Source organism: Peromyscus eremicus, chromosome 8a, assembly GCF_949786415.1.
Source record: "Peromyscus eremicus chromosome 8a, PerEre_H2_v1, whole genome shotgun sequence".
NCBI classification, from domain to species: Eukaryota; Metazoa; Chordata; class Mammalia; order Rodentia; family Cricetidae; genus Peromyscus; species Peromyscus eremicus.
This window is the reverse complement of record NC_081423.1, coordinates 29,778,642-29,800,553: the sequence shown is the minus strand read 5'-3', so window position 1 is coordinate 29,800,553 and position 21,912 is coordinate 29,778,642. Positions and strand designations below refer to the sequence as shown.

General features: G+C 41.9%; 1 protein-coding gene and 1 long non-coding RNA gene across 2 annotated transcripts in view; one reads left to right on the top strand and one right to left on the bottom strand.

The window, feature by feature from the left end:
- Window positions 1-3,376: 3,376 nt before the first annotated feature.
- LOC131916834 (uncharacterized) overlaps window positions 3,377-21,912 on the bottom strand; it is a 33,871-nt gene continuing 15,335 nt past the window's right edge. The window contains exon 4 of the long non-coding RNA XR_009380604.1: window positions 3,377-3,789. This is a non-coding gene — a long non-coding RNA (uncharacterized LOC131916834). The remainder of the gene's footprint in view (window positions 3,790-21,912) is intronic.
- Window positions 4,265-21,912, top strand: part of Itk (IL2 inducible T cell kinase) — a 62,512-nt gene continuing 44,864 nt past the window's right edge. The window contains exon 1 of the mRNA XM_059270394.1: window positions 4,265-4,475. Coding sequence (XP_059126377.1) covers window positions 4,338-4,475 — 138 coding nt within the window. The 5' untranslated portion in view covers window positions 4,265-4,337. The remainder of the gene's footprint in view (window positions 4,476-21,912) is intronic.

The following is a 21,912-nucleotide window of genomic DNA, read 5'->3' as shown; positions in this document are numbered from 1 at the left end:
GTGTCTTAGTGTGGATATGTGAATGTAAGTGCAGATGCCTGTGGAGGGCCAGAAAAGGTTGCCTGATGCCTTGGTGTTGGAGTTGTGGGCCACCTATCCTGGATCCTGGAAACCAGACCTGGTCCTCTTCAAGAACAGTGCATGCCTTTAAGTGCTGAGCCATTTCTCCAGCCCTGTGCTTAGAGTTTTGATCATCAACAGTAACTGGACTGGCTCTTTTGAAGTGTTCGTTATAGAAACTTTCAAACAGATGCTAGCATAAGGAATACAATAACAAACTGGTACCCATCACCCCGCCATAGCAATTTTCAGTTCAAGAACATCATTTCTCTCCCTATTTCTCCTCCCTGGCCTCCATTGCATTATAATAAAACAGATCTCAGACATTTGGCCATTTTATCAATCATTTAGTACACACCTGTGAAAAGTACTCTCTTAATAGTGTCATTAGCCTCCTTAAAATTTCATAACAGTTCCTTGGTTTCTTCACGGTGTTTAAATGCCTCAAGTGGCTCATAATTCCTTTATACAGTTGATTTGTTTGGCTCTGAATCCAAATTCCTCCCACATTGGAAACATCTCCTAAGGTCTTTTTCTAGTCTATAGGTTCCCACTCACTTTATTTGTTGGGGACCCTGGGTCATTGCCCTTAGCATTTGATATAGTCTAGACTTGCCCAGTGACATCTCTTCCTGTTCTTTGCCACGTTCCTTCATCTCTTGAGCTTCCTGGCAGCTCAGATTTAGATCTGGAGCTCCGACCAGACTCATATGTGACGCTTCTCTCTACACAAGGCATCTGTGTGGGTAGTTTGTTTGCTTCCTGTCACATCACACAGAAGCCACATAGTGTCTGCTTGTCTCTCTGTCATGTGAGGAGTGGTCAGCCTGTCACATTGCTGTCAGCTTCTCACTGTTGTTCATTTCCCTACTGACTTTTGATATGGTGAGCTTAACAGCCGCCTAGGGTCATCGTCTACATTCATTGTTGTATTCAGATTGTGAAATGGTGATGCTCGGTCATTCCTTCTTCACTTACTTTATATTACTAAATGTTTGTTGACTAAACTGAAATGCAATCCTTCATGAGAAGCAGAAGGTTATAGTTGGCTTTTGTTTTCAGTTTCCAGAATAGTAAGTTGATTATTCACCATCCTCTGAAAGTAGTCATTGGGATGGACTTGGCTAGTAGGAGCTCTTTTGTATTGTTGGGATTTTAGTTGTTGCTCATTTATTTGTTGGTTTGCCCTGTATGTGTGTGTGTGTGTGTGTGTGTGTGTGTGTGTGTGGTATGTGCACATGCATAAGCCAGATGAAGGCTTCAGATGTCCTTGTCTGTCACTCTCTGTGTTCTTCATTTGCAGCAAGGTTTCTCCTTGAAGCTGGAGCTCATATTTTTCAGTCAGGTTGGCAGCCAGCAAGCCCTAGGAATCTGCCTGTCTGCACCCTTCACAATGCTGAGGTTCCAGGCATCCAGTAGACCATGCCTGGCTGGTTATGTGGAAGCTAGTATCTGAACCACAGTCCTTAGGTTGGAAAGCAAGTGCTCCCAACTGCTGAGCCATCTCCCCAGCATTTTTGCATTTTTGTGAAATTTTGCATTTTTGTTTGCTCTTCTTTGAGACAGGGTAACGCCATGTAACCTAGTGCTGCTTATAGGCACCAGTATGGAATTTGTCTCCTATAAACCAAACTTTTAAAACCAAAATATAAATAAAGAGACTGTTTATCTTAACATGATGGAGAAAATACTGGGGGCTCTAACTATATATACACACACAAACACACACACACGTAATAGACTAGTCCCAGTAAATGCTTTGGAGTGTTCTGTGTGGTAGAAAATAAAATTATTTTTTAATGAACTGCTTGGCAAATGGAAGGCAGGTGAAAGTGCTTTCCCAGGTGAAAGTGCTATGTAAAGTCTGTAAATCATTGTACCCGAATCAGTCTGGCATAAGTCTACCCTTTCCAAAGTCATTTACAATATAGCTGGGAAGGTAGTACATGATACTACATAATGTTAGAGTTGGGTATGGTACCAGTAACAGAAACTAAAATAACAGGGTCCTAGAAAATATTAATGGTATATTTCTTCTTACAGTAAAAAAATAAGGGGGAGGGGAGATAATCCACTGCTTCTCAGCCTTTTGTCTAAGATGGAATGTGGAACAGGTGTTCCACAGCTCTTGTGAATGACCCAGTTTATAGTCATTATAACCCCAGACTCCACTTATCATGTGATCAATCATTCTCAACATGTAACCTCCACATCATATAGTATAATATAGTTCTTCCAGCTCCAGCAATCAAGTCATAAGAAACAGGATGAGAAATGGAGGAGATGGGGGGTTCCCATTAAGGAACCCCCTTCTCTTCTTGAGACAGACTCCCAAGAGCTGAGATTACAGGTGTAGACCACCACATCCTGACAAGACACTTCCATTTCTGCCGTATGCTTTTGTTCAGAAAAGAGTTACATGGCTCTGCCAAGTTACTGGGAAGGCTAAAAATAAAGTATTCTTTACTCAGGTTGACCAGATGTCCAGATAATCTTCAGGGAATCAGTTACCCCAGAAAAAGGAAGAAGAAGGAAAATAGTAATCTTTGCTGCAAGCTATAGTTTGAAAAGTCTACCTCTTTTGTACATTATATTTTCATGTCTTAAAATCTCAGAATATCTCCCTTTCCAGCCCTTCTCTTCCCTCCTTATCCTTTCCTTTCCCTTTCCTACCCTTCTCCTCCCTTCCCTTTGCCTTCATTATTCAACAGCATCCAATACATTATGTGCAAGGAGGCTGTAATTAGCAATTTACATCTAAAAATAAACTGGAGAATTGTGCTCCCACACTTTGTCTCATCCTTTGTCCCTCTCTAATCTGTGCTGTCCCTGCTTGCATGGGGACTTCTTGGTTATTAACTTCCTGGTCACAGTGAACCTCACAGAAGTATTACATCTTAACATTGTCTTGAGTCTAGGCTAGACTCAAGAGTAACGTGCATTATTGACAGAGCAGATGAGGTTTTGTTCCCAAAGACCCTCACAAGGAGGTAGCTTGTTATTTGTCTGTGCGTGCTGCTTTCTTGTAAGGGTCCTTATATGTGGGGGGAGGGGGGAAAGGGTTATAAGATTCCATGTGGGAAAGTCTGCAAGGCTTCCCAGAGGAAGCTGCTTGTTGGCTGAGGCTGGCAATATCACTAAAGACTTAACCAGAAAAGAAAGAGACAAAGAGGATACATTTAGACCCAGCATTCAGGATTTGTGCAGTGGCATACACAGAAGGCTAATGTGACACCCTTAAAGCCAGGCATACTGTGAGGCTGACAGAGGAGTCAAAAAGGAGCCCTTCAGTGCCTCATACAAGGCCCCCATTGCTTCCTTTCACAGACAAAGGAACTAAAATTCCAAGCCATCGTGTTAAGTGGTAGCGAAGGCATTCAAACTTATAAGTAGAATAACAGCCCTGTGCAAATCTTTCCATGTCCTAATGCCTACAAACCTGTGACTGTATGAAGTTGAGTGACAAAGGGAAATTACAATACCAAGTGGAGTTACAGTGCCCATCTTCTGACCTTAAAATGGGGTACCTGTCCTAGACGATCATTGTGGGATGGGTGGCTCTCCACCTTGGTGGTTCTCAGGATCCTTAAATGTCACAGAGGTAGGAGGAAGAGGTTCCAGCAATATGGAGGAAGCAGTACTGGGCCTGTAGTTGTCGAGTTTGAAGTTGGAGAAAGAGTCCAGAGCAAGGCCACTAGGACAGTCACAGAGGTAATGTCCCTCAGAGACCTGCCAGAAAGGAGCATAGATCCACTGTCACCATGATTTTCACTCAGTGAGACACATTTCAGACTTCTAAATTAGAGAATTGTGAGGGAAATCCAAGAAGCCTGTGGCAATCCATGGTAGCGACGGGAAACTTATACACGAGCTGTGCTCCACTCACCCCTGGACCCCTGTTCTTTCCCCCTTTTCTACATGTCTTAAGTGTTGCAGAGGCTAAACCAGGAACTCTAAAAATTAAAATTGAATTCCTTTTATAAAGTCTGAGTTTCTTCAACCTCATTTCCAAACCATATAGCAAAGGGTACACATATTTTTGCATGTGCTTCTTAACTTGGTGAATTTTGAAAGGATGTGGTCATGGCCTTTGACATCAGAGGAGGAGCTCAGCGGTAAGGCTGGCTGGTGTTGATAGAAAAGATAAGGTTAGAGGCAAGTTGCCTTTGAACAACTCTCTAAAGATCAACTGTATCCTGCTGCATTCCCAGCTGTTTCTCTCCTTTGGTTGCACTGAGAGGTGATGCCCAAGACGCATCACTTTTCAGAACTGGACCATGAACAACTTCATTCTCCTGGAAGAGCAGCTGATCAAGAAGTCCCAGCAGAAGAGAAGGACTTCTCCCTCGAATTTCAAAGTCCGTTTCTTTGTTTTAACGAAAGCCAGCCTGGCATACTTCGAGGATCGCCATGGGGTATGAAAACACTTGCTCTTGGCTTTGTTTATTTACTCTTTTGTGTTTGGATTGAGTTGATTTGTGGGATAAACTTGAACACCTGGAATACAAGCATGTTGTGTTTAACAGCCACAAAGTACCGAGAGATCGAAGCAAAATCGGAGAGATCGGGAAGTTGGGTGTAGATTTGTCTATTTCAGTTTTAAAATCCGTAGGTTTAACACTCATCCATTTTTCTTCTCCACAAAGTTGTTTAATTGTTAAGCATAGAAATATTTTATGTGTTAAGTTTTGAGCTTTGATGATCACATGACATCAAGTTTGTGATTTTGTGAATGAAACATTAACTTGAAGTTAATGTGAAGTATATGGTATTTTACAGGCTATAAGGCAGTAAGATATTAATTATTAATTAATTATTGTTCATTAGGACATAAGGGGCAGCCTGGCCCAACTTCTCTGTTTTACCAAAGATGTGGTTCTCAGAATGGTGAAGGGGAGGTCATATGTCAAACTTTTATGACTTGAACTCTCCTCGTCTCAATGATCATCTCTCTCCTGAGGCCATGAGGTCATACTTCCATGTAATATTCTAAAATATTCTGTATTTCATGTGCATGTGTGTGTGCAGAACATTCATGTACTATTCGGGAAGTTGTAAGACATGTGGCAACCCTCTTCATCCGTGGCAAACTGTCTCAGGAGACTATAGGGGTATGGAAATGGAACACAAAGTATCTGCCTGTAGACAAGGGCTCTTCCAGAGTGGCTGCTTAGCTAGATGTGTCTAAAGACTTCTTCCTGTTGTACAGCAGCAGTGAGAGCAAAAGCAAATAAGTCCATGTTAATAATAAAGTTGGGTAGAAGCACTGGGTCAGGGGTCAGGAAGCCACTCTGCTTCCCACTGGGTGAATGGACCTGGGCAAATGTCCTTCTCCATCAGACTCTTTCTCTTTGTAAATGAAAGGACTAGATATCACCCTAGGTTCCATTCTGCCTTTCTGAAGCCTTTGGCTGTACACAGTGCCTCTTGGTTAGTCTTCCTCCACCACTTTTCAAAGCGTGTTTGATTTCCTATCATATCTTGGTATTATTTTTACATTATTAGAGAGGTAGGGCACAGACCAGTACTTAGGTTTTAGATGTGCTCACTGAGTCAAAGATGCTTCTGTTCCTTGGTGATATCTCACTAGAAGATACAGATATGTGTGGCAGTGGGGCAGGGGGTGGGGGTGGGGCAATCTTTAAAGATTTTCATGAACTCGGAGCAGACCACTTGGAGGGGGGAATACCTAGCCTTTTTAGTTTTGGGTAAAATAATGCTGCTTCTCTCTCTGCTTTTGCAGTGAAGAGAATCACTTGTCTTCAGCGGGGCCTCACTGACAATTTACCAATAGATTAGATGTCATAGAGAACTACATATGTGCAGACCCCATCGGTCAATGGCCAGGTGCCAAGCTTTGAGCCTGGAGGATTCACCATGTAGAACTAATACATCACATGACATCAAATTTGTGATTTTGTGAATGAAACATGAAGCTCACCTTTCATAATGAAAGCAGAGTCATGCAAATTATTTTTCACAAAATGGATTTTACACTTTCACCAGTTTTTTAAAATATTTTTTCATTTTTGAGATTATAATTACATCACTTCCTCCTTCTTCTTTCTTCCTCCTGTCTTCCATGTACCCTCCTTGCTCTCTTTCAAATTCATGGTCCAATTTTCTTTAATTGTTGTTGTTGGTGGTGGTGGTGGTGGTGGTGGTGGTGGGGTGTGTGTGTGTGTGTGTGTGTGTGTGTGTGTGTGTGTGTGTGGTATATGTCTGTGTGTGATAATGTCACTATATAACCCAAGCTTGAACTTGAAATCTTAGAGCCTCAGCCTCCAGAATGTCTTAATTATAAGTAGGTGCCACCATACCCGCTTTCCTTCTTAAGAATCATAAAAGAATTATAACACAAGCTGCATATGGTAGTGTGTGCTTATAATCCCAGCATAAGGAGACCAAGGCAAGAGAATCAATATAAGTTCAAGGTCAGCCTAGGCTATATGGTGAATTCCAGGCCAGCCTGGGCTACATAGGAAGACTTGACCTCAAAAAAAAAAAAATAAACAGAAAAGGAACTAAAAAGAGAAATAAAAGTTTCATAACAAATAATTCATTCTGTAGCCTTTAGCTGGAGTATCTAATGTTTCCCTGATGGATAAATTATACATACATACACACACACACACACACACACACACACACACATATATATATGTAACATCGAATTCCTTGTTTTCTAATACCAATGATTTATATTTAACATTTCAAAACTTTTCTTTAAGCATTATAGAAATTTATTAGTTAGTTATTCATGGTCACTGACTTATTATTGTACATGCCCTCCCTGCCTATAGTCCATTGCCCAGGGCCATCAATGAGCACAAACCAATGCATCATGTAGAAGTATATAACTTGCACTTGTGTGAAGAACTTTTTTGTGTTTTCAATAAAAGCTTCAGTACTCCCCCATCTGTGAAGTAGGTATTATGATAGCACCCATCTCATGAGAACATGGCCCAGACACAGATAATGTGTGTGAGCTGAGATATTGAAATTACCATTTGGCAAATAGAAAAAAAATGTTGGCAAGTTCACGCAGTTCAATTTAAGGCATAGCATACTGTTACCCTATCAGCATATAGTAAACTTTAGCCGTTATATATGTTGTGTTCTCATCTCTGAGGGAACTATGAGGCTGGCATAACAGGTCTTCATCTTCAAGTGATGGGAAAGGGTAGAGGGAGGGATTAAAGCCAGATAAGAGGAGGGCCCTTGATGGGAGATACATACCCATGGTGAGTTACACCAGCCGGGATCACTCCTCTTAAGCTCTTAGCTTCTTTTTCCCTTTTCTGCATCTGTAAAATGGTGTTTCTAATAGTTCAAATCTCTTTCAAATTGTTACACCACGTGAAAAATACTCAAGAACAAATTCTAGCCTTTTACAAACCAAGTGTTCAGTCCAACTATAAATATCCATACCCACTGTCTTACACTCTGAATGGAGTGAACTTCTGGGGAGGTTGTTGACCACTGAACCATAGGAGAAAGAGAAAAATCAGAGGGCCCCGAGCATGAGATAAAAGGGTCAGCATAGGCCGGGCAGTGGTGGCGCACGCCTTTAATCCCAGCACTCGGGAGGCAGAGGCAGGCGGATCTCTGTGAGTTCGAGGCCAGCCTGGGCTACCAAGTGAGTTCCAGGAAAGGCGCAAAGCTACACAGAGAAACCCTGTCTCGAAAAAACAAAAAAAAACCAAACAAACAAACAAAAAAGGGTCAGCATAGATGATGACAAACATTACAGGCTGGAAAAACCAGCATAGCTGATAAGAGCTGCATTTAAATCCTACCTCTCTCACTTTCCAGGTCTGAAATCTCAGGTAAGACATTCCATCTATTTAAGGCATTTTCCTATTTAGTCAGTACCCTCATGATTCTCCCTGTTTCACAAGATGCTGAGTACATTCTAAGAAAAGTGTATTGCAAGCTTCATGCTCATTTTGAGACATGGCAAGATGGCTATTACCCACCAAGCACCATCATGATCTTCCGACAGGATTCCTTATTCTAATGACTCTTTGCATCATAACGATCAAGCTTGCTATGCTTCCCATGGTGTGGGATAGAGTACCACCTAATGAGGGACAGAATGAACAGTCAAGATCGTTGGCACTCCAGTTATTGTCCAGATGAGGGTCTCCTCTCCCTGAGCTGCAGTCTGATCTAGCAGCAGAATCAGCTCTCCCAGCATGCAGCCTTCCTAAATGAAAGAGGACAGGCGGGGAGATGGTTCCTTCCTTCCCTTTGGAACCATTTTGTAGCATCTTCAAAAACACACTTTCTGGTATCAGACAGGTCTGGGTCAAAGATCAGGTCTACCACTTGAGCTGTGTGACTTGCTATAAACCGTATAATGCTGCAAGTTCTCAAAACTGCCATGGTTTTGAAAGATTGAATGTTCCTTTTTTGTTTTCTTTTTAACGAGATGGAGATCACCATTATTCTGATAATAAGCAATGACTAACATTGACTGAGCATGGCCTATGTGTCAGTGTGTTCATATGAATTGTTTTTGGATAAACAGTATAATCATTCTATAAGTAGGAACTGTTATTCCCTCCTTTATAAATCAGAGAATAAAGGGAAGAGAATTTAAATAACTTCCCCGAGGTCCCTTACGTCTTCAGAGCTGACACAGTTCTGTGATAAATGGTGCTTCTTATGATTAGCAGTGTTACTGTCTGGTTATTATAAAATGGCATGTGCTCTTGCTCTGTAAAGGATTCTGAACATCAACACCTCCTGTTCTCTGGGTCTGTCATGGTGAAGTACAGCATGAGCTCTGTCCCTTCTATACGTACTCCAGGACAAATCCCGCCCTCCCCCCCCCCTCACTTTCTGGAGCTCTGTTCCATGCGAAAACAATTTGAATGCATTCCTCACCTTTTCTACTAAAGTTGCTGCAGTCCACCTGCATTTCCTCAGTCACTTTGCCAGTAAGAGTCCACATGTCTCATCTGGCACTGCTGCTCTTGTGATGTGTCGCCCCACCACACTCCCCACAGCAGCCTAGGTGAGCACTCACATGGTGACTGTGATCAGTTGACATGGTCCTCATTGTAAGCAGGCATGTTGCTTATGACAGTGTTATCCCACTGGCCTGAGCCACCAGAATCTAGCACACATGTCCCTTTTCGTCGTCTCTCTGGGCTCTAGTCATACTACACTATTCATCTCTAAGTGTCCCTTCCTTAGAGGAGCCTTCCTTGACTTCTTTAGACTGAGTCAACCTCCTGTTATATTCTGCCATAGTGACATGTGCCCTTCCTTCAGGGTCCATGTCGAAGTCATAATTGCCCATTTCCTAATGTAAGGCTTCAATAGCCTGGAGCTGTGTAAGGACAGGTATCTGATGATACCATCAGTTTCTACAATGCTTTCTGCCTCTTAGTATTCATTAGTTTTTTGTTTGTTTGTTTTCATCTTTGTTTTTTTTTTCTTGTGGAGGAAGAAAGGAAGAGAAGAAGGGAAGAAAATATAGATCCAGGGTGGGATAGTATAGCACAGATGAGCCTCGTTAGAAAAGGGCGCAATACTAAAAGAGTAAACACATGACATAGAAGAACCAAAGGGAGGGTTCAGGATAGAAAAATAAGAGTCCCTGGGGGAAACAGGCATGGCCATGTCTTAACAAGAGTCCCTGGGGGAAACAGGCATGGCCATGTCTTAACAAGAGTCCCTGGGAGAAACAGGCATGGCCATGTCTAAACAAGAGTCCCTAAGGGAAACAGACATGGCCATGTCTTAACAAGAATCCCTGGAGGAAACAGGCATGGCCATGTCTTAACAAGAGTCCCTGGGGGAAACAGGCACGGGCATGTCTTAACAAGAGTCCCTGGGGGAAACAGGCACGGGCATGTCTTAACGAGAGTCCCTGAGAGAAACAGACATGGCCATGTCTTAAGCAAGAAAGAGTTGGGTAGTTAGAATTCTCAGCTGTGTCAGAGAGACACCTATAGAAGCCTCCAGGTTCAGGAGAACCATCAACTCTGCCCTCTTTCCCTCTTTGCCCTAACTGTATTTCCTTCTGTCATGTTTACAGCTAGACCCTCTGTGGATAATATTCTTAAAACTACCTGAGCATTTCTGCTGGAGACTTTCACCAGTCATGATCCCTCCCCGTTTTGTTCTGATGTGATTTCATTGGTGCTAGCTGGGGTCCCATGGACAATTGAGCTTCCATATCAATCTGTCATCTCCCATAACACCAAGAGTCAAGTTTTAAAATTACAACTCACATGCCCCTCTCTATCTCAAAACTCTATGTGACTGTTTAGAATACTTAATTCACAGCTATGGCCGCCAAGACCCTTCATTGCCCATCTTTCTGATTCCACTTGACACTGCACTTTCTCTGTGTGCCTCAAGCACATCTGCCTTCTTTCTGAACCTTCAGTGTTTCAAGTTCACATTCTTTTTGGGGCCCTTGCACTCAGGACTAGAGCGAGGCAGTTGAAACACGTACTATGGGAGTACTGTTTCTCGTACAGACGATCCAGTGGCTTTTCGGAACATCCAAGATTGCAGAAGGATCGATTTTTCTTCTTTCTGCCTGGCCTCTTCCCTCTCTCCTATTTTCCCCTTTCAGCTTTAAAAAGCTTACAGATAAGCTGGGCATGATGGCACATGCTGTTAATCCCAGTACTCAGGAGACAGAGGCAGGAGGATCTCTGTGAGTTTGAGAGAGGCACACACTTTCATTATTCCCTGCAGTAGAAATCAGTCTCATTGAAATACTTTCAAGGAGAGAACTTACTGTATATGAAAGGATTAACTGGAAAGCACAAGAGCGTGGTTTCCACAGGGTCCAAACAAGACTCACATGTTGAGATCCAAACAAGACACACATTTGAGTCCTAAGGAAGTTTGCTTAATGCTCTTCTCAAGTCTTCGTAGGTCACCTGCTACATCTTTATCTAATTTCATTAACTAATAATAAATTTTCCTATCTGTCAGTGACTTATTAGGATACCAGAAAAAGTAGGTCTTCTGGGATGTGATTTTCGTCAAGAGGCAGGTTGGGGGTTGCCCTCATGATACCCAGGAATCTCACGAAAGGGATCCAGAGGAGGAAACTGCTCTGAAATATTTTTAAATGCACATAAAATTCCCCTTGTAGACTGCCTGTCTGTCCTTGAAAGTCAATACAAGTTTTTATAGATTTAATAGAATGAGAGCTTGGCACAAGATGTCATGTCTCCACATAATTTCCATCAATTGAACGTTCCTCATAAACTGTTATTTACAAGTTTATGTTGTCATCTAAAAATGGATTTGTATTGATGGGTGGTGGTGGCTCATGCCTTTAATCCCAGCACTCAGGAGGCAGAGGCAGAGGCAGGTGGAACTCTGTGAGTTCCAGGACAGCCAGGACTGTTATACAGAGACCTGTCTCCAAAAACTGAAGAGGGAGAGAGGGAAAGAGAGAGAGAAGAAAGGAGAAAGGAGAGAGATTTGTATACAGACTAGTTAAAAAACTTAAAAACTTTAACTGTAAAACAGTTTAATTTGGAAATCCTTAAAGGATAAAAATAGATCCTTCTCAAAAGACTAAATCAAAATGACCAACAAGTTTATGGAGAAAATGCTCAGCTTCATTAGCCATCAGGAAAATGTAAATCAAAAACACATTAAAATATGATTGCATCCCAGCTTCATGTCCTTTTTTATTGAATTATTATTTTGAGAACTTCATCCCTGAGCACTGTGTCTACATCACTCCCACCCTTCTCTGCCTTCTCCAACTCCTCCTGTGCCCTGCCCCCACATAACCTCTTCTTCTTTAATTATTATTATTACATACAAATTACTGAGTCCACTTAGCATCCCTCCTAGGTACATGTGTTCAGGGCTGACCACTTGGGATTAGACAACCTAAAGAGGAACTCAACCCTGGAGGAAACTGATTTTCACTCTTTCAGCAGCCATTTATCACCAGTAACTCTTCATCTAGAAGTAGAACCTTGAGGAATTTCCCCTGTCCGTGCTGGCATGTCAACTGGTTTGTCATTATGCCTGTCTTGTTCAGACAGTCATATTGTTGAGAGATCATGAATGTATTTTCCCTGTCATGTCTAGGGGACATTACCTAACAGCTGGCATACTGGTCCTCTGGCTCTTAAATTATTTCTGCTGCCTCTTTGGTGATATTCCCTGAGCCTTAGCTGTAGGGTTGTGTTGCCAATGGGGGTTGAGTAGCCCACTGACACCTATTCTCTACATTTTGACCAATTGTGGATCTCTATAATAGTGTCTGTAGCTAAAAAATAAGCTTTTTTTGATGAAGGATGAAAGCTACACTTATCTATGGGCATAAAGAGAAGCATTTAGAAAACAGCTAGAAATTACGTCTTAAAAAAAACAAGGCAGTAGTGGGCTCTCCTCTAGGGTCTATGACTTCTCCAGCTGGGTAGTTGGCTAGGTTTACAATACTAAACATGAATTCTCTCCCGTCAAGTGGGCCTTAAGTTCAACTAAGCAGGTGCTGGTTACTCCTAAGATAGAAGTGCCACTACTGCACAATGGGAATTATCATGCTGGGCCAGTCATTGTTGTGATTTGTAGGCTTAACAACTGGGTAGGACTACCAATTGCTCCTCTCCCTTGGCAGCTTACATAGCACCTTCTGAAACCTCTTTTTATTTTTTATTGTTAATCATTTATTAAATGCCTACTATGCCACAACCAATGATGTGGGTGTGAAGAATATAGTGTTAAACAACATGAATGAGGTGTTCGCCCTCATACGCAGGTAGAGGAGATAGCCCATAGTGAAGTACATAACAGTACATGGTAGATACAGATTGGCAGGTTCTAAGACAGACCTCAGCAGCAACTGGGGCAGAGTTGGAAGGAAGTGTGGTTAGAGAGGGAATCTGTATCTAGGCCAGAGTCAGAGTTTGAGGGAAGATGGATGTACCAGCCAAGTAAAAAACAAACAGACAAAAAACAAAACAAAACAAAACAACAAAAAAAAAAAAAAAAGAAAGAAAAGAAACAAAACCAGAATGGCATTCCGGGAAGAGGAACTGCAAGCTTGAGGACCCTGAGGTAAATAAAAGCTTGGCCCCTGTGAGGAGAGAATCTTGAACATAGTTCAAGAGAAGCCTGCAATTTGAGAATGCAGAAGCCCGACTGTGTGAGCCATCATGGGCCATGGCAAAGAGTTTGAACTTCATTCAAACAGCAAGAAGCTACCAAATGGTGGAACCAGCCATGGGACACCATCTGTTTTATATTTGGAAATGGTTGTTCTGACTGCTGTGGTGCTGGCAGATTAGACACAGGGCAGGCCAGGAAGCCAGGAAGCCAGGTCGTGGCTACTGACCCAACACATAGTATCTCATCCCACGGGTTGTTCTGTAGTTATTTCATGTTTTAACTTTTCTTGTGTCCTTCAGAGAGCTTGTCTGGAACCAAAGATGGTGGAAATTGGCCCATTTTATAACCTGTGTCAGGACCAGATATCCTCTAGCAAGGAAGACAGAAAACAAGGTAGAATTAAATTAAATCAATATTAATACCACAAAATAGAATAGAAAGCCTTCAGATTATTATACTGCTAAAAGTAGTTAATAAAACAACTAGAACCAACAAATTTTGTATAACTTCTTGTCTAAAACTACCAAATTACTGTGCAGATATAGTTTCAAATACTTAAAATTATAATGCATGGCAATTTTATATTCTACTTCCCCATTCATTCTTTTAAATAAATATACTTCTGTATGTCTATATGGCCTTGAAAATAATCACTTTCTCATATATCTGAATTTTTAATGTTTTGATCCATTCTTTGCAAAGACAAACTTCTCTGTTTTATGTTTACGCATGTATGGATGAACATGTCTATCATCTATGGCTCAACACTCAAGTTGTTTCCAGGTATTATGAAAACACATATATAATAGGAGACTGATGCTTTTCAAAAGTTTTTTTAGGATGGATTTCTTTGTAAAATAACTATATCATAGGATAATAATATTTTACATTTATTTATTTAGTATAAAAGTAGATGCATGTATGCCACGGTCCACAAGTGAAGCCAGAGAACAACCTTTGAAAGTTAGTTCTCTCCTGCCGTGTAGGTTCTGGGGATCAAACTCAGATCGTCAGCTTGGTAGCAAGTGCCTCTACCTGCTGAGGCATCGCACCTGCTCAGGATAAGAACATGTCCTGGGCTCAAGCATTTATTGCTGTATCATTTTCCAAAGAGCTAAAGCAATATACAAGCCACCAAAAGTAGTCCCGTGTTAGTTACAGAACCATTCATATTTTCTGAGAACCATTTATCTTTCTAAAAAGGAATTAATAAAAAAATTCCATTGCTGTGATTTTCAAATACTTTTTTTATAGGCACCATTTTGTGTTTGTGGGTTTTTTTTTATGTGAATGAAATAATTTGACTTTAAGTCAATTGTGTATATGTACCTGTACAATAAGATTGAAGGAATACCCAAAAGCATGCTGTCTGCACCATCCAAGTGTCACTAACAGTTAGTGGCTAGCTAACTGGTCATCCCAGGGGCTCCACCGAGAGGTTCATGTGGATGAGCTCATGAGCTAGATCAGCCAGCGCCTAGTCAAGGAATGAATAAAATTCAGGAAGATGTCACTTAAGCCACTCTGACTGTTCTGTAGCAGTGGCCTGTCACATTCGGCCGAGTTTAAAGCACAGACAGTGGCCAGCAGGCTATAATCCTAGGTAAGGAACAGAGGTAGGGAGCAACAACATGGCTACTTAACAGGGATGAGGGACCAGCATCTGGTCACTTCCTCACTGTGTCTGGGGTTTACCTTTGTTGCTAGAAAATCAAGGATTTCAATTAGACCAGTGGGGTCCCAAACTTTTTAAAACATAGAGCTCTCCTCCACACCTTTAATTCATTGCAGTTTCTATAAGGAATGACTCTTTTAAATTGAGGAAGGTGATTTCAGATTTCCTTTGGAGTAAGTCTGTTTATGTGTGTAGAGTCTGGGTGTGTGTGTCAGTTTATAAAATGCCACCAAGTATCCAGTCCTGTTTAAGGGGATGAAAGAACACTTCAAGAAATCAAGGCCTGGAGGAAAGAGTTCAGCAACCAACGGCAGGAATCACAATACCTATGTCTGTTGAAGGAGTTCAGGGCCCAGGACACTAAGATGTATAAGGACAGGTTCAGGGAAGATGGGGGAGTGGTATGCCTTACCCACCTTCAACTCTATAGATGCCTGAGCCCCAGAATGCAGTGAGCAGGTAAACTGCTGCCCCAAACTGACCTCAGACCTTTCTCAAGAAAGGCAAGTCTAATGGAAAAGGGAAAGGATCTTCTCACTTTGTCAGCACGAAACATTGAAACAGTGCGGAAGGTAAGCCTGGCCCATGCACCAGGAAGCATCTCTTAGATCTTATCGATCCTAGCATAGCATACTGAAAATGTAAAATCCTTGAACCCTATGAATAAAACGATCCACTTCAAATCGCAGGGACAATAGGCCAAGACTTGTCTCAGTGCTCTTTTGCCTGTGTTTCAAATTGATCTAGTTGGATCATGTAGTGGATCTGATGGTTGGGGCGTGTGTGGGCCCTGCCTCGTCCTCTGTACCTGTCAGAACTCTCACCTGAGGACTCATCACCTACATCTCCACGCAGAGACGGACAGAAGCAGAAATGTTCTGGTGATGGGCCATTTACAAATCTTCTTTTGTACATAATATATCTTCATTTTTAAATTTCTATTTATTTATTTATTTTTGGTTTTTTGAGACAGGATTTCTCCATGTAACCCTGCCTGGTCTGGATCTAGTTCTTTGTAGACCAGGCTGGCTCGAACTCATAGAGATCTGTCTGCCTCTGCCTCCCAAGTGCTGGGATTAAAGGGAGACATTACCACTGTCTGGCCCATATTTTTGAAAGTTACCAAATGCTACACAGTAACAAAATTTCCAATCCTTGTCCCAAACTCCATTTCTCCAACCCCCACATCAACCAACATGAGCCAGCAAGGTGGCTCAGCAGATAAGGGCACTTGCTGCCAAGCCTGGTGATGTGATTTCAACCCCTAGGACAGATAAGGTAGAGGGAGAGAATTCTCTGTCTACATATGCACACACACACACACACACACACACACACACACACACACACATACAAACACACACACACACATAATAAGTAAATGTAAAAAGTTAACAAATATAGTCAGTTTCTTACATACTTTCCAATGATGCTTTATTCATCTACATGTAATACAACCAGAAAAGCCTCTTTTGTTTGTTTTTTATACAGCAGTAGCATAATCTACACACACTACTTTACCTTTTTTTTTTCTTTCTATTGGTTAACACCCTAGTTTAGAGATCAGTCCATAATGGATACACACAGAGCTTCTTCATCTTTTACAAATGTAAAAATAACTCATTGTGTAGATAAAACCTTTCCATTGTATGTTTAGTGTGCTTCCGACTGTTTTGTTTTTGCAAGCAACAGGGAATGAATAACCTCACCACGTATGTCACTTTAATGAATATAACTGTGATTGTTAGTCGGAGGCAACTTTGCCACCCTGTGGACATTTGGTCTCGCTGGAGATGTGGAGAGGTAGTTGCTACTGGCGTCCAGTGGGTAGAATCAGAACCAAAGGGTCAACAGTACAGAGACTGAGAAGCCCCAGTGCATAGAAAACATGTCCAGATGTGGAGTTGCTGAGTTAAAGGATATTTACAGTTGCTGTTTAGTGACCCAGTCACTCGCCACAGAAGTTGCTCTTTCTCCAGAGCCATGTGTTCGAGCTTATTCTCAAAACCTCAACAACACCCTTGTCTGATGCTTTGATCTTTGCTGCTCTGATAGGTTTAAAGTAATCTAAGTGGAATTTATTTGTATTCCTGTTGTCACAGTAACTGAGCATCTCTTCGTATGTTTTAAGAAACATTTACATTCCCTTCTCTAGAAGCCTGTTCATAACTCGCAGGAGTGCTTGGTGCGTTTCCATGTAGTCTAGTGTTAACTTACCTTTCTACCCCCAAAAGATTCTTACCCATCCTCCAGTTACTCTGGAGCTCATATCCTAGTTTATTTCCATTGAGAGTTCCACACATACTGTCGTGGGGTCCACACATTCCACTTTCTGCTACAACACTCTGGCCTGCTGTTCCTCCGTCAGTCAATTAACAAATACGATTTAGACATTGCCTCTGTCAAGTGATTTTCTGAAATGCAGTCAAACTGTTCACTATCTCCTTTAGCTACAGACTCTTTGGGGCTTAAAAAGAGGATAAAATAATATGTTTTCCAAGCACACTAAACATCTCCTATGCCCTCTCCTGGAAAGATGGGGAAGGGAGCTTTGGAAGAGAGCTCACAGGCTAGAGATACTGAGACAGTGCGTGGGACCTGGAGGACTGATGCTTACCGTGTGGCACTTTGTTCTTTCAGAGACCAGGTCCTGCTTTGGAGCCCCAGGTAGCCTGGAATCAGTGATCCTTCCTACCAAATGCTGGGATCATAGACACACACCAGCATGCCCAGCAACACATACTTCTTGTAAACAAATCTAAACTAACATTTCTGTTCCATTCTCTGTTTTATTTCGTTTTGTTTTTTAATCTAACATGATTTGGGCTTATAAATTATTGCCTCACTTACAAGGTACACATGTCCACACAAAAACTCAGTGATTTTCCTTGAACAAAAATGAAGGAAGAAAATGGCCGTCCCTTGAGAACAGGAGAGGAACTGCCATGAACTTGAACCTCCAAGAATATACAGAAGGGCAGGTGGCAGATGCTGCCTGGTTCCAGCTTCTTGCTAATGGGGTTATGAGGTCACCAGGGCAGAGATCATTTTACACTCCCAAGCTTTTCATTTGGAATCCCTTACCTTCTCCCTCTGTCCATCTGTCACTGTTGTATTACAGTGTGGTGTTTTTGGAATGCTTCTGTCTGCTTTAAAATACCCTCCAGTTTTGCTCCCCTCTTCCTTTTTCATGCTTACTGTCTTAAAGACACCTCAAGTCTCATGGGAACGTATTACTTCCGCTACGAAACTATTCTGTTTGACACGTGGGAAAACCAGCATTAGCAGCTTGGAATCTTTTTCCCTCCTGTATTACTTTTTTGGATATTGTCTATATTAATATCTATTTCATCTTTTTCAAAAAAATGAGAGGATTCAGCTATTGCTTTAAATCTGCTTTTTGAATTTAACATATATTCTTGTTCCTTTATATAGACCATCTCTCTTCTTTATTAATGACTACAGGGTAGTCACAGGATGAGTAACGCATTAATTCAACCATTTATCTTGTTTTTTTTCTAGTGCAATAAGTAACACTGTTGCAAGCATCCTCTCTCATATCTTTATACATTTTGAGATATATATATATATTTCTGCCCCTTATTTTCAAACCTCAGCTATGCCCCACTGATCTGTGTTTTTAATATTATTATGAGAAAATATGTTCATAATTTGAGTAAGAGAACCGCAGCAGTTGCCCTCTGAAAGTTAAATGAGAGTATAGTTCTCTTTCTTTTCTCTTGTAAAATTCTCACCTTTTGCCTAGTCAGGGTGCTACTGTTGAAAAGATGGCCGACCTTAAAAGAAGCCAGATGCTTTTCCCCACAGCCAGCCTGGTAGTAAACCACAGAGTGAAACACGGCTGTCGTGAAAGCCGGAGACTACACCTTGTGTCTGAGTGAGAGAGAGGTCTTGTGGAAACAAGGAAAGAAAAGCAAGCAGATGGGGGATGGGCTGCAATTTCCCAGCTTACAATTGGCACCCCCTGCATCAGTCAATTAAGTTTTATTTCCTATGACTTCAGGCTTAATGCCGTGGACCACTGCGCATTTTCAGATGGAACAATAGGTAAACTAGACCCAGAAGGGGTGTTGAGCAGACACTTGAGATGCCTTGTTAAGATCCGATGGCATCCAAGCGTTGAGGGTGCTGTGGGTGGTTCCTCTCACACTCTGAGCCCAGGGAGGGCCGGCAGGTAGCCACACGCAGAGGAGGCCGGGAAGCCACCCTTTTCATGATTTCGTCCTCATTTTACAAGTTACTAGGAAAACAAACGGCCCCGGCTGTCAGAGTTGTCATTCTCACGGCCAAGTGTGACTATTGTCCTCCCCGGTGGTGGTTCCTGATTACATATGCCCCCCCCCCTTTTTTTTTTTTTTGGTTTTTCGAGACAGGGTTTCTCTGTGTAGCTTTGCGCCTTTCCTGGGACTCACTCTGTAGACCAGGCTGGCCTCGAACTCACAAAGATCCACCTGCCTCTGCCTCCCAAGCGCTGGGATTAAAGGCGTGCGCCATCACCGCCCCGCGATTACATATGTCCTAAAAGAACATTTGAGCAAAGAAAATATGAATGCATAAAGACAAAAAGGGCACAGGCTTCATTTGTGGACAGGAAAAGGAAAGGAGGAAGAGGAAGTGAGGAGCATGTGACAGTTCATCACTCAATGCCTTTAATTCGACAGTGTTTTTAAGTAGTTGTTTCAGGTCCTCTGAGTTAGCACAGTGAATGAGGAACCATTTTTTGCCACTTTCATGAAAACAAGTTATATCAGATCTGGAAAGGTGGGATAGCAGTTAAGAGCATTTTTTTGCTCTTGCAGAGGATCCAGGTTCAGTTCTTAGTACCCAAATGGTGGCTCCCAAATCCTAACTCCCTCCAGTCCCAGGGAATCTGATGCCCTCTCCTGACCTCCACAGCACTGCACACATGGGGTGCACGTGCATACATACATGCAGGCAAAACAGCCATACACATAAAATAAATACATCTTTAAAATATTTTTAATACAAAGTTATTAAGAGGTTGAAACCTTGGCCGAAAGATGTGCAGCTAGTAAGGAATGAGTCAGAGTTTGAACCCTAGTCTGCCTGATTGGAAGCATCCCTTCTCCATTCTGCTCTGCCAAAGTATAAAGCAGTAATTTTGCTGTTTTTCACACTCAGAAATGTCCTCTTGAGGGTGTTTGACATGTAACTTCTTTTTGATGTATCCACTGGGCAAGCAGTGATGGATCCAAGGAACTGCCATGCTGTGTGTGTGTTCCCAGGGAACACACCTGAAACCCAGCGTAAGTGCTGAACAGGCCTGTGCAGCAGAAACAGTGCTCCACTGAGCCATGGCTGGAGGAAATAGGCTATGCAACTAACATACACCGAGTTTGGGTCATGAAAGCTTCCTGTCAGCATCGAAGCAAGAACGATAGTCAAAGATGTCTCCTCGCTATGAATTAAGGAAGCTGGCCTCCCTGGGCCCCAGTTTCCTCATCTGTGTCATGGAGAAACAGTACTTTGTTGGGTCACATTGAATACAATGGAGAAAGAAGTTAAAAATATTGTTGACTTTTCATTGTTCCCCTGTCTCTCTCTGAAACTCACAATCTCACTCTATTTCGTATAAATTATTGATTCAAAAGAGGGTGTAAAAGCCACTTGCATAGTCTTTTGCAGTTTTGTGCATAAACCAGTTTATGGGCTTGACACATAAACTATCTATATTAATCTGTGGCAACAATGTAGCACTTTTTAAAAATTTATGTTCTTGTGTTTTTATTATGACTTTTAAAATTTCATTATTTATTGTACATTGTATTTTGTTATGAGAATATTTTCATACAAGTATATATTGTGTGCTGCCTATGCACTTCCCCCCTCCCCTCCTCCCCCTCCTCCTCCTCCTCCCCCTCCTCCTCCTCCTCCCCCTCCTCCTCCTCCTCCCCCTCCTCCTCCTCCCCAAGTCCCCTTTGTTCTCAACACTTTCACTTCTACTTTCATTTCATATATGCATACATGATTTTATGTATCTATAAAATCTAGGAATCGAATATGAAAGAAAACATGTAATAATTATCTTTCTGAGCTGCCTTCCTAGGGTTGTCTCCATCTGCATCCGTTTCTCTACAAATTACATGACTTTGTTTTTCTTTGTAGCTGAAAAAAGTTCTGTTGTGTATCTATCCAGCCTTGTCTTGACCCTCCCCTCTGTTGATGGACACCTTGGCTGAGTCCATAACATAGCTGTTGTGAATAATGCTGCAGAGTTTCTCTGAGATGTAGTGACTGGGAGTCCTTCGAGTAAACACCCAGGTACTGCTGGCTCACGGAGTAGATCGACTTGTAGTTTTTAGGGAACCCACTGTGTTGACTTCCATCATGGCTGGACTAGTGTATACCCTACCAGCAGTATATAAGGCTTTCCTTATTCCACATCCTCACCTACATTTCCCTTATTTGTTTTCCTAATGACTGAGATTCTAACTGGGGTGAGATAGAATCCTGACATAGTTTTAATTTCGACTTCGGTGAGAGTTAGTGAAGCTGAACTCTTTTTTATGTGTTTAACGGCATTTGAGTTTCTCTTCCAGGAACTAAATGTTCATCTCATGATCCCGTGTATTGGTTGGGTTGTTTGCATTCCTGTGGTTGAGGTTGTTTTTTTTTTTTTTATAGTACTTGATACATTTTATATATCCATCTTCTGTTAGATGTATGGCTAGCCAAGATGGTCTCTCAGACTGTTTCTTCACTCCGTTAACCATAGCCTTGACTGTGCAGAATCTTCTTAATTTCGCAAGGTTCCATTTGTTGACTGCTGGTGTTATTTCCTGAGACAGTGTAGCTCTGAACATGGCAACAAAAGAGATACTGCTACCCAAAATCGTGTGACCTTGTGTGGTGCAGACAGTTAGAATTACAGGGAAGAGTGCAGACAGGCTGTCACGGTCTCTCCCTCTTCTGGTAGCTTTTGTGTGATTTTCTTGGCAGGCCTTCCCCTGATGTTTTTCAGAAATAGCTTGGGAGTTTAGGAAGATTGCAGACAACCATCATTTCCCAGAGACTGAACGGTGTTT